Consider the following 13,538-nt stretch of genomic DNA (forward strand, 5'->3'; position numbering starts at 1 on the left):
TTTCAAAGAGTCATCTTTTCCAACATGCTGAAACTTTAAAGTCACTTGTTGTGATTTCAGTTTACGAACAACTTTGTTTGCCTCATGAATGGTTTGTACAGTGGCGTGTTTTGTGTTAGATGCCAAGTTGCAACCATCAAACCAGGTCTACTCTGTCTCGCAGCCCATAAAATTTGTCCCATCTTTGACCTCAATTGACCAGCTTCAATTCCACAGAGGGGAATTCCTTTGTACGGCTCTTGAAGAATCCATGTGGATGGGTTGAAGATTCTTGATATAGCTCTCCTGTTGCATCAGTATTTTTCCATCAACTGTAATAAACTCTATGCCAACATAACAAAAATGATCATGCTCCTCACGGCCAACCTAGAAAACAGCTTTGAGGTTTGGAATCACAGTTGAAGCAAAGGTCTGTGAGCCACCCCAGATAAAGTCATCAACATGACAGGCAAGTACTCCAGTCACATTGCAGTCTTGATCAAGCCAATAGAAGACTGCAGGATCCACTTGTGACATTTTTCCACCTGTATTCAGCATTGTTGCCTTGACTTTGTTGTACCAGTAGAGTGATCCATCTGCCAGTCCATACACACACTTTTTTATTTTCCACAGTGTTCCTTCACTTTTAGCTTCGGGCGGAGGTCGGATGTGAATGTCCCTTGACAGCTCTGTTCCCTGCAAAAATCCAGATTTGATGTCTATGGAATTAAGTTTCCATTTTTTCTGGCAGATTACTGACATCAGCAATCTGAGTGACTCTGAGGCGCATGTCGGTGAGTCTTTTGGGAGTTCTTTAGCAGCCAGCTCCTCAAAACCTCTAGCCACTAGACGTGCTTTGGGCACTATTCCAGTTAAGGATTCTTTAAGGGTACACACCCACCTTGTTGAGACGCACTTTTGGCCAATGTCTTTGACTTCCTCAAACACTCCATTTTTCCTCCAATTACTGAGCTCATCTAGCTTAGCTGAGTCAAATGACACGTCCTTTGTTTCAAGTACATCATCATTTTGAATGTCATTCTGTTTTTCTCGATTTTCCATTGGTTCAATTCTGATATTATCTACAAGTGGCAGGTCAGCTGACCCTGTTGTACCAGAAAGTGTAGCTGGTTCAGAGTACTGCAAGTTGTACCAGTTCTTGTGTTTTGCTTTTCCTGCTCGTCCAATGACGGTTGCTGTATGTGGAATACCACTTTCTCTGTCCGTGTATTTAACAGTTTGTCCAGTTTTCAGATTGGAACAACCATGTTCTCTTAACACATGTGGCTGTTGAATGTTTTCCTCATTTGAACGCTCAACAGTATTACCTGTGGCATGGTTGAAGGTCTCTGCTCCATTTCCTGTGTTAGTTTCGGTGTCCATATCATCGGATGCGACATCTGGTAGGTTTGTGTCTGTTACTGTGTCCTTTTTGTCATTTTCATTAGGAGACTGATTCTCAGCAACAGCCCCTCTATCTTGTTGATCATTTACTTTCCGCAATCTTGAGTGATGCACCCTGACAATCATGCCTCCGTGCCTCACAAATATCACCACACCATCTTGACCAATGACTACTCCCGGTCCTTTCCACTCTTGACAGTCAACTCGTTTGTAGTACACTTTGTTTCCAGTTTCGTACTTCTCATCATCATTATTCCCCGAACTGCTGAGTAACTTCTGAAGTCTGTTAACTGTATCATGTCCAAACTGTTTGTAAAGCTTTAACAATACTTTGTGTTTTTCTTTAGTGCTCATGTTCTCTGTGACTGTCAGAATCTTCATGTGCTCTGTGTCAGTCAGAATCTCATTTTTGCATGGACTCTGTGTGATGTCTTTGTCTAAAATGTTTACACAATAGTGGCCTGAGGTAGTAAGTTCAAGAGTCACTGGTTGTTTAAACATCACTGCCTTGTCATTTTTTATGTCTAGTACAGCCTCTGCCTTCTTGAGGGAAGCTTTGCTTAATAGTAAGGGGATATCTGTAGGGACCACCTCTGTTTCAATGTGACACTTAGTCTGACCAATTTTTGCTGGTATCTTAACTCTCTTGGTAGAATGGACAATTCTCCCGTCTCCAAATTTGAAAGCTCTGTTGCTTGGTGTGTCAATCATATTTTGTACTTCTTTCATATTTAGTTCACTGACATAGCTATCAAGCCATTTTGCACCACACACTGTCCGTGTACATGCAGTATCAATCACAGCAGATCCTAAGGATTCAACTATAAAAATCTCAGTATCAGAAGCAGATTCATTTGAAAACAGTGTAATGTTACACTGCTCTATCTCTGTGTTTACATTTTCCTCTGTTAGTTTAACTTGTTCATTTTTATGAGGACAGTCTTTAACCCAATGGTAAGTGCTTTGACAAATTGCACATTTCGATCTCCTTCCATATTTGTCCAGTGGATTTGTGCCGGGAAATGGCGCCCTCTTCTGGTTGTCTTGAGAATGTGACTTGTTGGCGCCTTTTCTGTGCTGCTCGGTGTAATATGCTGCGTCACTCACTTGCATTCCATCTGTTATTGGCGCGACAGACGTCACCTCACCAAATATTCTTTTTAGTGCCGACTTCATAGATGCAAAAGTCAGCACAGTACAAGCAGTCAAAGCCAACTGTTTCTCCCTACCATCTAGACAAGCAGTGTCTAGCAACTTGAAAGCTAACACTGCATCTGGGAGAACCATGTCGTACTTGCGCATTCTATTGTACCTCTGTTCGAAATCAATGATGTAGTCTGCCATTGCAACCGAAATATCTCTCGTAACACTGTCAAAGTTTGAATATGCCTCGTAGGCACGGTCTTTCTCTTCTTTGCGAAATACAGAATCCAGTGTTGTGATCAAAGTTCCCATACCGTCATCCTTGTTCAAATCCTCAACGGATATTTCCAGTGCTGTATCTCTCGCTCTTCCCTCGAGCGATAATACCACCGCAAGTGCTTGCTTTTTCGCGTCCAGATTAGTAACGCGTGTCCAGATTCCCAGTTCATTTTTCCAACTTTCGTACGACCTCTTCTCGTCGAAGCGAGGTGGCACGTTGTAGTTAGAAACCATCCTCTGCTACCAATGTTAACTCGAAATGACACAACGACAAGGTTCCAGTTTAACAAAGTTTACTCTACTATATGAACACACTACAAGGTAGCCATTACACTCCAGGCTAGGTCCAACAACGACTAAACTTCCTGCGCATGCGCACTCTTGACTGAGTGATAGCCCCGTAATAACAGAAATATAGGGATACTTAAAACATGAACTTAACAGGGGGGAGATAGTCCCAGTGTCACGTGTTTATTTCTGAGCTACACACTATGATACTGGTATGGTGACAACACTACACACAGTGAATGTCATAAGTAATGCATTTTAAAGTAACATAGCGGTATTCCAGTGGTATTAAGAAGGTAGGAAAGGCCACTGACCGGTTGTCTGTGGTCATCTTCAGAGCCCCTCCCCGTAAGTTACACAGACAGCAGTCCTGTGAGAACACAAACACAGAGGTCAGGATGTGGGGTAGGCAGTGGGCACAGACCCGGGGGGATTCACAAAATGTGCGACTTAAGATATCCTCAGCCAAAACGAATGACAGACTTGAGTTATTTTAGATTCATTTGGACTATTCTGAGGAAGTGTGTACTGGCTTCAAAATTCTCAAAATTGACAAACGGTACTATTGCTGCCTTTTCCTCGTTTTTAAGGGAAGGTCCCTACTGTTGACCAATCACAGACGAAAGGACGTACTGTTGACCAATCACAGACGAAAGGACGTACTGTTTCAGAGTGACCGATGTTCCCACATATACGTTTCCAAAACGTTGAACAGATGGTCAATAGAGAAAGCCCAGCGGTTTCAGTCTGTAGGAACTTGTTTCAGGTGAAGGCATTGTGTTGAGTGAGGGACTCACCGCTGTCCAGGCGAGCGCTGTACATCGCGAACACATCCAGGACTGATTGTGTACCGTGTCCAGACTAACACCATAACAACCTGGAGAGAGAGAGAGAGAGAGAGGAGAGAAGTCAAGAGAGAGGAGAAGTGAAGAGGGAGGAGAGAGAGGAGAATGTAACTTAACTAGGCAAGTCAGTGAAGAACAAGATAAAATGAATCTTCTGGTCTGCCTTCTACACTTAGTGGTACTGAATCTACTGAGCCATGGGAAAAGGACTCCATTAATGAAAGCACATCCTCCATTCTCATACAAAAATATCTTCTTAAAAATCCTCACATCTACATGTCATTGGTTGTTCTGCAGTAGTCCCTTATTAGGCACCAAAATATATTATTTATTTCATAGCATTTACATCAACTACGCACAACCTTCCATTTTATTGCATGACATAAGTATTTGATCACCTACCAACCAACCAAGAATTCCGGCTCTCACAGACCTGTTAGTTTTTCTTTAAGAAGCCCTCCTGTTCTCCACTCATTACCTGTATTAACTGCACCTGTTTGAACTCGTTACCTGTATAAAAGACACCTGTCCACACACTCAATCAAACAGACTCCAACCTCTCCACAATGGCCAAGACCAGAGAGCTGTGTAAGGACATCAGGGATACAATTGTAGACCTGCACAAGGCTGGGATGGGCTACAGGACAATAGGCAAGCAGCTTGGTGAGAAGGCAACAACTGTTGGTGCAATTATTAGAAAATGGAAGAAGTTCAAGATGACGGTCAATCACCCTCGGTCTGGAGCTCCATGCAAGATCTCACCTCGTGGGGGCATCAATGATCATGAGGAAGGTGAGGGATCAGCCCAGAACTACACGGCAGGACCTGGTCAATGACCTGAAGAGAGCAGGGACCACAGTCTCAAAGAAAACCATTAGTAACACACTACGCCATCATGGATTAAAATCCTGCAGCGCACGCAAGGTCCCCCTGCTCAAGCCAGCGCATGTCCAGGCCCGTCTGAAGTTTGCCAATGACCATCTGGATGATCCAGAGGAGGAATGGGAGAAGGTCATGTGGTCTGATGAGACAAAAATAGAGCTTTTTGGTCTAAACTCCACTCACTGTGTTTGGAGGAAGAAGAAGGATGAGTACAACCCCAAGAACACCATCCCAACCGTGAAGCATGGAGGTGGAAACATCATTCTTTGGGGATGCTTTTCTGCAAAGGGGACAAGACGACTGCACCGTATTGAGGGGTGGATGGATGGGGCCATGTATCGCGAGATCTTGGCCAACAACCTCCTTCCCTCAGTAAGAGCATTGAAGATGGGTCGTGGCTGGGTCTTCCAGCATGACAACGACCCGAAACACACAGCCAGGGCAACTAAGGAGTGGCTCCGTAAGAAGCATCTCAAGGTCCTGGAGTGGCCTAGCCAGTCTCCAGACCTGAACCCAATAGAAAATCTTTGGAAGGAGCTGAAAGTCCGTATTGCCCAGCGACAGCCCCGAAACCTGAAGGATCTGGAGAAGGTCTGTATGGAGGAGTGGGCCAAAATCCCTGCTGCAGTGTGTGCAAACCTGGTCAAGAACTACAGGAAACATATGATCTCTGTAATTGCAAACAAAGGTTTCTGTACCAAATATTAACTTCTGCTTTTCTGATGTATCAAATACTTATGTCATGCAATAAAATGCAAATTAATTACTTAAAAATCATACAATGTAATTTTCGGGATTTTTGTTTTAGATTCCGCCTCTCACAGTTGAAGTGAGACCTCTACATGCTTTGTAAGTAGGAAAACCTGCAAAATTGGCAGTGTATCAAATACTTCTTCTCTCCACTGTATATATATTTTTACACCTATTTAATCTTTATTTAACTAGGCAAGTCAGTTAAGAACATATTCTTATTTTCAATGACCTTACAGTTAACTAGTCCAACGCTCTAACCACCTGATTACATTGCACTCCACGAGGAGCCTGCCTGTTACGCGAATGCAATAGAAGCCAAGGTAAGTTGCTAGCTAGCATTAAACTTTATCTTATAAAAAACAATCAATCTTCACATAATCACTAGTTAACTACACATGGTTGATGATATTACTAGTTTATCTGGCGTGTCCTGCGTTGCATATAATCGATGCGGTGCGTATCGTTGCTCCAATGTGTACCTAACCATAAACATCAATGCCTTTCTTAAAATCAATACACAGAAGTATATATTTTTTGAACCTGCATATTTAGCTAAAAGAAATCCAGGTTAGCAGGCAATATTAACCAGGTGAAATTGTGTCACTTCTCTTGCGTTCATTGCACGCAGAGTCAGTGTATATGCAACAGTTTGGGCTGCCTAATTTGCCAGAATTTTACGTAATTATGACATAACATTGAAGGTTGTGCAATGTAACAGGAATATTTAGACTTATGGATGCCACCCGTTAGATAAAATACGGAACGGTTCCGTATTTCACTGAAAGAATAAACGTCTTGTTTTCGAGATGATAGTTTCCGGATTCGACCATATTAATGACCTAAGGCTCGTATTTCTGTATGTTATAACTAAGTCTATGATTTGATAGAGCAGTCTGACTGAGCGGTGGTAGGCAGCAGCAGGCTCGTAAGCATTCATTCAAACAGCACTTTTGTGCGTTTTGCCAGAAGCTCTTCGCTGTGCTTTAAGCATTGCGCTGTTTATGACTTCAAGCCTATCAACTCCCGAGATTAGGCTGGTGTAACCGATGTGAAATGGCTAGCTAGTTAGCGGGGTGCACGCTAATAGCGTTTCAAACGTCACTCGCTCTGAGATTTGGAGTAGTTATTCCCCTTGCTCTGCATGGGTAACGCTGCTTCGAGGGTGGCTGTTGTCGATGTGTTCCTGGTTCGAGCCCAGGTAGGAGCGAGGAGAGGGACAGAAGCTATACTGTTACACTGGCAATACTAAAGTGCCTATAAGAACATCCAATAGTCAAAGATTAATGAAATACAAATGGTATAGAGAGAAATAGTCCTATAATAACTACAACCTAAAACTTCTTACCTGGGAATATTGAAGACTCATGTTAAAAGGAACCACCAGCTTTCATATGTTCTCATGTTCTGAGCAAGGAACTTAAACGTTAGCTTTCTTACATGGCACATATTGCACTTTTACTTTCTTCTCCAACACTTCGTTTTTGCATTATTTAAACCAAATTGAACATGTTTCATTATTTATTTGAGGCTAAATTGATTTGATTTATGTATTAAGTTAATATAAGTGTTCATTCAGTAACGTAATTGTCCAAAAAAATATTTATTTTAATAAAAAAATCGGCAGATTAATCGGTATCGCCTTTTTTTGGTCCTCCGATAATTGGTATCGAAAAATCATAATCGGTCAACCTCTACTCTAGAGATACTCTCAATGATCGGCTATGAAAAGCCAACTGACATTTACTCCTGAGGTGCTGACCTGTTGCACCCTCGACAACTACTGTGATTATTATTATTTGACCTTGCTGGTCATCTATGAACATCTTGGCCATGTTCTATTATAATCTCCACTCGGCACTGCCAGAAGAGGACTGGCCACCCCTCAGAGCCTGGTTTCTTCCTAGGTTTTGGCCTTTCTAGGGAGTTTTTCCTAGCCACCGTGCTTCTACACCTGCATTGCCTGCTGTTTGGGGTTTTAGGCTGGGTTTCTGTACAGCACTTTGAGATATCAGCTGATGTAAAAGGGCTATATAAAGAAATTTGATTTGAGAGTGGGGGGGTGAGAGGAGAGGAGAGCGTGGGGGGGGGGGGTGAGAGGAGAGAGTGGGGGGGGGGGGTGAGAGGAGAGAGTGGGGGGGGGGTGAGAGGAGAGAGTGGGGGGGGGTGAGAGGAGAGAGTGGGGGGGGGTGAGAGGAGAGAGTGGGGGGGGGGTGAGAGGAGAGAGTGGGGGGGGGTGAGAGGAGAGAGTGGGGGGGGGGGTGAGAGGAGAGAGTGGGGGGGGGTGAGAGGAGAGAGTGGGGGGGGGTGGTGAGAGGAGAGAGTGGGGGGGGGTGGTGAGAGGAGAGAGTGGGGGGGGGGGGTGAGAGGAGAGAGTGGGGGGGGGGGGGGGTGAGAGGAGAGAGTGGGGGGGGGGGGGTGAGAGGAGAGAGTGGGGGGGGGGTGAGAGGAGAGAGTGGGGGGGGGGTGAGAGGAGAGAGTGGGGGGGGTGAGAGGAGAGAGTGGGGGGGGGTGAGAGGAGAGGAGAGAGTGGGGGGGGGTGAGAGGAGAGGAGAGAGTGGGGGGGGGTGAGAGGAGAGAGAGAGTGGGGGGGGGTGAGAGGAGAGAGAGAGTGGGGGGGGGTGAGAGGAGAGAGAGAGTGGGGGGGGGTGAGAGGAGAGAGTGGGGGGGGTGGTGAGAGGAGAGAGTGGGGGGGGTGGTGAGAGGAGAGAGAGTGGGGGGGGTGAGAGGAGAGAGTGGGGGGGGGGGGGTGAGAGGAGAGAGTGGGGGGGGGGGTGAGAGGAGAGAGTGGGGGGGGGGGGTGAGAGGAGAGAGTGGGGGGGGGGGTGAGAGGAGAGAGTGGGGGGGGGGGGGTGAGAGGAGAGAGTGGGGGGGGGGGTGAGGGGAGAGAGTGGGGGGGGGGGGTGAGAGGAGAGAGTGGGGGGGGGGGGAGAGGAGAGAGTGGGGGGGGGAGGGGAGAGGAGAGAGGGGGGGGGGGAGAGGAGAGAGAGGGGGGGGGGGGGGGGTGAGAGGAGAGAGTAGGGGGGGGGGTGAGAGGAGAGAGTAGGGGGGGGGTGAGAGGAGAGAGTGGGGGGGGGGTGAGAGGAGAGAGTGGGGGGGGGGGGGGGGGGGGGGTGAGAGGAGAGAGTGGGGGGGTGGGTGAGAGGAGAGGATTTTGTTCTGGCACTCTACAGCCCTGTCTTCCTCGCCCTCGATTTCTGCAAAGAGATGTGTGGTGATAGGCATTGGTGAGTTGGTCTCCACAGCATGTCCATACCTGACCTCTGCTGACCCCCGCAGCTGGTGAGGGCCGAACGTAGCCCCGGCACGGGGGCAGCCGAAACGGGTCAGACAGCTGCTGGGGAGGTGTGTGTGTGCACATGGTAAGATCGTACTGTAATTAAATTCAACCAAACCTGGGGAAATAGTCCAATTTGGAGTAATTTGTTGGCAGTAAGCCATATTTATCATGGTCAAAGAAGAATGAGATTTTTGGAGGGTTGAAAATCAGCAAATTAATTGTACAGTGGACAGTACTATGGAACTCAACTAATACTTCTCACTGTCTATGATATGGATTCTGTTGGTTGCAGCCAGGTTTTGCAGCCAATATTCACAAATTATGTCCTGGTTAAATGAAAATAAAAATGCCACGTAGCTCTAATGCAAAGTTTTCCAAGACCGTTCTGCAGCATTCAGAGTGGCGTCACTTAGCTGGCTGCACAGTCACACACTAACCTCTCCCTGTGTGTCGCAAGCTAATACATGTGTAGACTTTACCGTTAAATGCTTCCTCACGAGCCCTTTCCCAACAACGCAGAGTTAAAAAGTAACAAAAATTTGCTAAAGATTTATAAATAAATAGTTACACAATAAAATAACAACAAGGCTTTATACACAACGAGTACCAGTACCGAGTCAATGTGCAATGGTACAAGGTAGTGTAGTTGAGGTAACATGTACATGAAGGGTCAAAGTGACCGGGCAATCAGGAGAGATAATAAAGTAAAAGCAGTGTGAAAGTGTCTATATGTGAGTGTGTGGCGTCAATATGCATGTGTGTGTTTTGTGTGTGTGTGAGCGTATGTGGTGTGTGCGTTGAAAAGGCATTGGTGAGTTGGTCTCCAACATTTCGCTACACTCGCATTAACATCTGCTAACCATGTGTATGTGACAAATATAATTTTATTTGATTCGTAGGAGTGTCAGTGTAGCGTATGTGTATATATATATATATATGTGTATAGAGTCGGTACAAAAAAAACTAGCAAAGGGGGGGGGCAATGCAAATAGTCCAAGTAGATATTTGATTATAAGACTGTTCGGCAGTCTCGCGACTTGGGGGTGGAAGCTGTTCGGCAGTCTCGCGACTTGGGGATGGAAGCTGTTCGGCAGTCTCGCGACTTGGGGATGGAAGCTGTTCGGCAGTCTCGCGACTTGGGGGTGGAAGCTGTTCAGGACCCTTTTGGTCCCAGAGTTGGTGCTCTGGTATCTCTTGCCATGCGTTAGCAGAGAGAACAATCTATGATTTGGGTGTCTGGAGTCTGACCATTTTTAAGGCTTTCCTCTGACTGGTATGAAGGATGGCAGGGAGCCCGGCCCCAGTGATGTACTGGGCCAGATGCACTACCCTCTGTAGCACCTTATGGTGGGATGCCAAGTAGTTGCCATACCAAGCAGTGATGCAGCCAGTCAAGATGCTCTCAATCAAGCGTAGCGGAAGTGTTGTTGCCTACTCGTTAGAAAGTCCAGGATCCAGTTGCAGAGGGAGGTGTTTAGTCCCAGGGTCCTTAGCTTAGTGATGAGCTTGGAGGACACTATGGTGTTGAACACTGAGTTGTAGTCAATGAACAGCATTCTCACGTAGTGTTCTTTTTGTCCAGGTGGGAAAGGGAAGTGTGGAGTGCAATAGATGGAGATTGCATCATCTGTGGATCTGTTGGGGCGGTATGCCAATTGGACTGGGTCCAGGGTCTCTGGGATGATGGTGTTGATGTGAGCCATGACCAGCCTTTCACAGCATTACACGGCTACAGATGTGAGTGCTAAGGGGCAATGGTCATTTAGACAGGTTACATTGGTGTTCTAAGGCACAGGGACTATGATGGTCTACTTGAAACATGTAGGTATTATAGACTGGGTCAGGGAGAGTTTGAAAATGTCAGTGAAGATACTTGTCAGCCCTGTGGCCTTGTGAATGTTAACCTGTTTAAAGGTTTTACTGATATCGGTTACGGAGAGCTGTTCTCCTGCATGGTTCACTGTTGCTTGCCTCAAAGCGAACATAGAAGGTATTTAGCTCATCTGGTAGGCTCGCGTCACTGGGCAGCTCTCGGCTGGGTTTCCCTTTGTAATCCGTAATAGTTTGCAAGCCGTGCCACATCTACACCGGCTCTGACGCTCATCAGTAGGATTCGATCTTAGTCCTGTATTTGACGCTTTGCCTGTTTGATGGTTCGTCGGACGGCATAGCTGGATTTCTTATTAGTGTTCCGCTCCTTGAAAGTGGCAGCCTGAGCCTTTAGCTCAGTTTTGATGTTGCCTGTAATCCATGGCTTCTGGTTGGGATATGTACGTATGGTCACTGTGGGGACGACGTCATCGATGCACTTATTAATGAAGCTGGTGACTGATTTGTTAAACTTCGATGCCATCAGATGATTCCCGGAAGATATTCCAGTCTGTGTTAGCAAAACAGACCTGTAGCTTAGCGTCCGCTTCATCTGACCATTTCCACATTGAGTGCGTCACTAGTACTTCCTGCTTGAGTTTTTGCTTGTAAGCAGGAATCAGGAGGATAGAGTTATGGTCAGATTTGCCAAATGGAGGGCGAGGGAGAGCTTTGTATGCGTGTCTGTGTGGAGTAAAGGTGAATTGTAGTTGTTTTGTTTTGCCTCTAGTTGCACAGATGATATGTTGGTAGAAATGAAGTAAAATGGATTTCAGTTTTCCTGCATTAAAATCACCGGCCACTAGGAGTGCAGCCTCTGGATAAGCATTTTCTTGCTTGCTTATGGCCCTATACAGCTCGTTGAGTGTGGTCTTAGTGCCAGCTTCAGTTTGTGGTGGTAAATAGACAGCTACGAAAAATATAAATAAATTCTTGGTAAATAGTATGGTCTACAGCTTATAATGAGGTATTCTAAGTCAGGCGAGCAGAACCTCGAGACTTCCTTAATATAGAGATTGTGCACCAGCTGTTAACAAAAGACACTGCCGTTCTGTTCTGCTTATGTATAGAAATAAACAGCTAGATGTATATTTTCCATGTCCTTGTTCAGCCATGACTCAGAGAAACATAGGATATTACAGTTCTTCAGACCACGCTGATAGGATAGTGTCGAACGGCGCTTGTCCAGTTTATTTTCCAGTGATTGCACGTTCGCCAATAGAACGGAGGGTAGAAGCGGTTGATCCACTCGCCGTCGTAGTCTCGTCATGTATCCCCGCACGCTGGCTTTTAATGCTGACTCGTCCTTTTTTACGAGTGTCAGAGATTTGGGCCTGGTCCAGGTTGAGCAGTATGTCCTTCGCCGCAGACTTATCGAAATCGAGGTTAGTGACCACTGTTCGCCATTCTAGTCTAACCGCTCCCTGTGTGTTGCATGCTAACCCCTCCCCACCATACAGAGGCTAGCCTAATTGGCTACGCAGCCTAGGCTGGGCGAGTAGAGAAGGAGGCGCAAAACTACTTCCTTTACCTCTTTTTGGGCAAGAGAACAGTTTTGGGAGACACCGGCACAACAATCCTGGGAAGTTCAGGGTGAGCGGCAGTAAATTAGCTAGAACAATTTGATTGGCATTTTGATCCTTGTGGAGAGAAAAATCCCCGCTTTGGACCCAAGGGGGTGCAAATACATAATGGGAATTTAGATAAATACGCCGTGCAAACACTACAGACCATTAGCTTTGTGAATAAAAACCAGACAGGAGAACAAACACAGTAAATATCCTCTTAGGTAAACATGGAGGGAGACTTGACTGACTGATATTGACTGGCTGGTACAGACTGAGAAGAACACAGTAAATATCCTCTTAGGTAAACATGGAGGGAGACTTGACTGACTGATATTGACTGGCTGGTACAGACTGGGGAGAACACAGTAAATATCCTCTTAGGTAAACATGGAGGGAGACTTGACTGACTGGTATAGACTGGGGAGAACACAGTAAATATCCTCTTAGGTAAACATGGAGGGAGACTTGACTGGCTGGTACAGACTGGCTGCCTGGAACGGATTTGTTTGTTTGGTGAGGGCCTGGATGAAAATAGACTGTTTTTGTCTGGCTAGTAGTTGACTAAAGTAAACATGTTATTTTGTCTGGCTGGTGCTGATCTATAGAAGACAATGCAATTATTTTGACCGACTGATCTATAGAAGACAATGCAATTATTTTGACCGACTGATCTATAGAAGACAATACGATTGTTTTGACCGGCTGATCTATAGAAGACAATACGATTGTTTTGACCGACTGATAAACAGACTGCCTGGCTTTCTACCCATCGATCCGTCCGTCCGGCCATCTGCCTGCCTGTCTGTATTAGTCAATATCAATATGTCTATCTTTCTGTGGGCATACTTACTGGAGTGAACCTGCAGGCTGCAGGAGGAGCAGGAGATCAGCGGGCTGGTGCAGTCTTCTCCCGTGTGGGAGTTGGAGGGCAGCAGCTCCGTGTTGTCCGGCCCGGCGCTGAAGCACATCTCTGGGACCAGCGGGTGGGTGCGGCTGCCGCAGCGGGGAGTGTGGGGGTGGTTGGGGGAACTGGGGCTGTCGGATGGGTACAGAGAGTCCTTCTGGGGCTGGATGAAACAGGGGAAGAGGTTACATATATTCTGGGGCTGGATGAAACAGGGGAAGGAGGTTACATATATTCTGGGGCTGGATGAAACAGGGGAAGGAGGTTACATATATTCTGGGGCTGGATGAAACAGGGGAAGGAGGTTACATATATTCTGGGGCTGGATGAAACAGGGGAAGGAGGTT

At 46.2% G+C, this 13,538-nt stretch overlaps 1 protein-coding gene across 3 annotated transcripts in view; it reads right to left on the minus strand.

Annotated features, from left to right (window-relative positions):
* LOC120053638 (lysine-specific demethylase 4B-like) overlaps positions 1–13,538 on the minus strand; it is a 102,091-nt gene that overhangs the window by 25,395 nt on the left and 63,158 nt on the right. For all 3 annotated transcript variants that reach the window (XM_039000793.1, XM_039000791.1, XM_039000792.1), the window contains exons 14-16: positions 13,138–13,354; positions 3,891–3,970; positions 3,408–3,463 (exon numbers count right to left, since the gene is read on the minus strand). In XM_039000793.1, coding sequence (XP_038856721.1) covers positions 3,408–3,463; positions 3,891–3,970; positions 13,138–13,354 — 353 coding nt within the window. The remainder of the gene's footprint in view (positions 1–3,407; positions 3,464–3,890; positions 3,971–13,137; positions 13,355–13,538) is intronic.

This window comes from Salvelinus namaycush, chromosome 9 (genome assembly GCF_016432855.1).
Source record: "Salvelinus namaycush isolate Seneca chromosome 9, SaNama_1.0, whole genome shotgun sequence".
In the NCBI taxonomy this organism is placed as follows: Eukaryota; Metazoa; Chordata; class Actinopteri; order Salmoniformes; family Salmonidae; genus Salvelinus; species Salvelinus namaycush.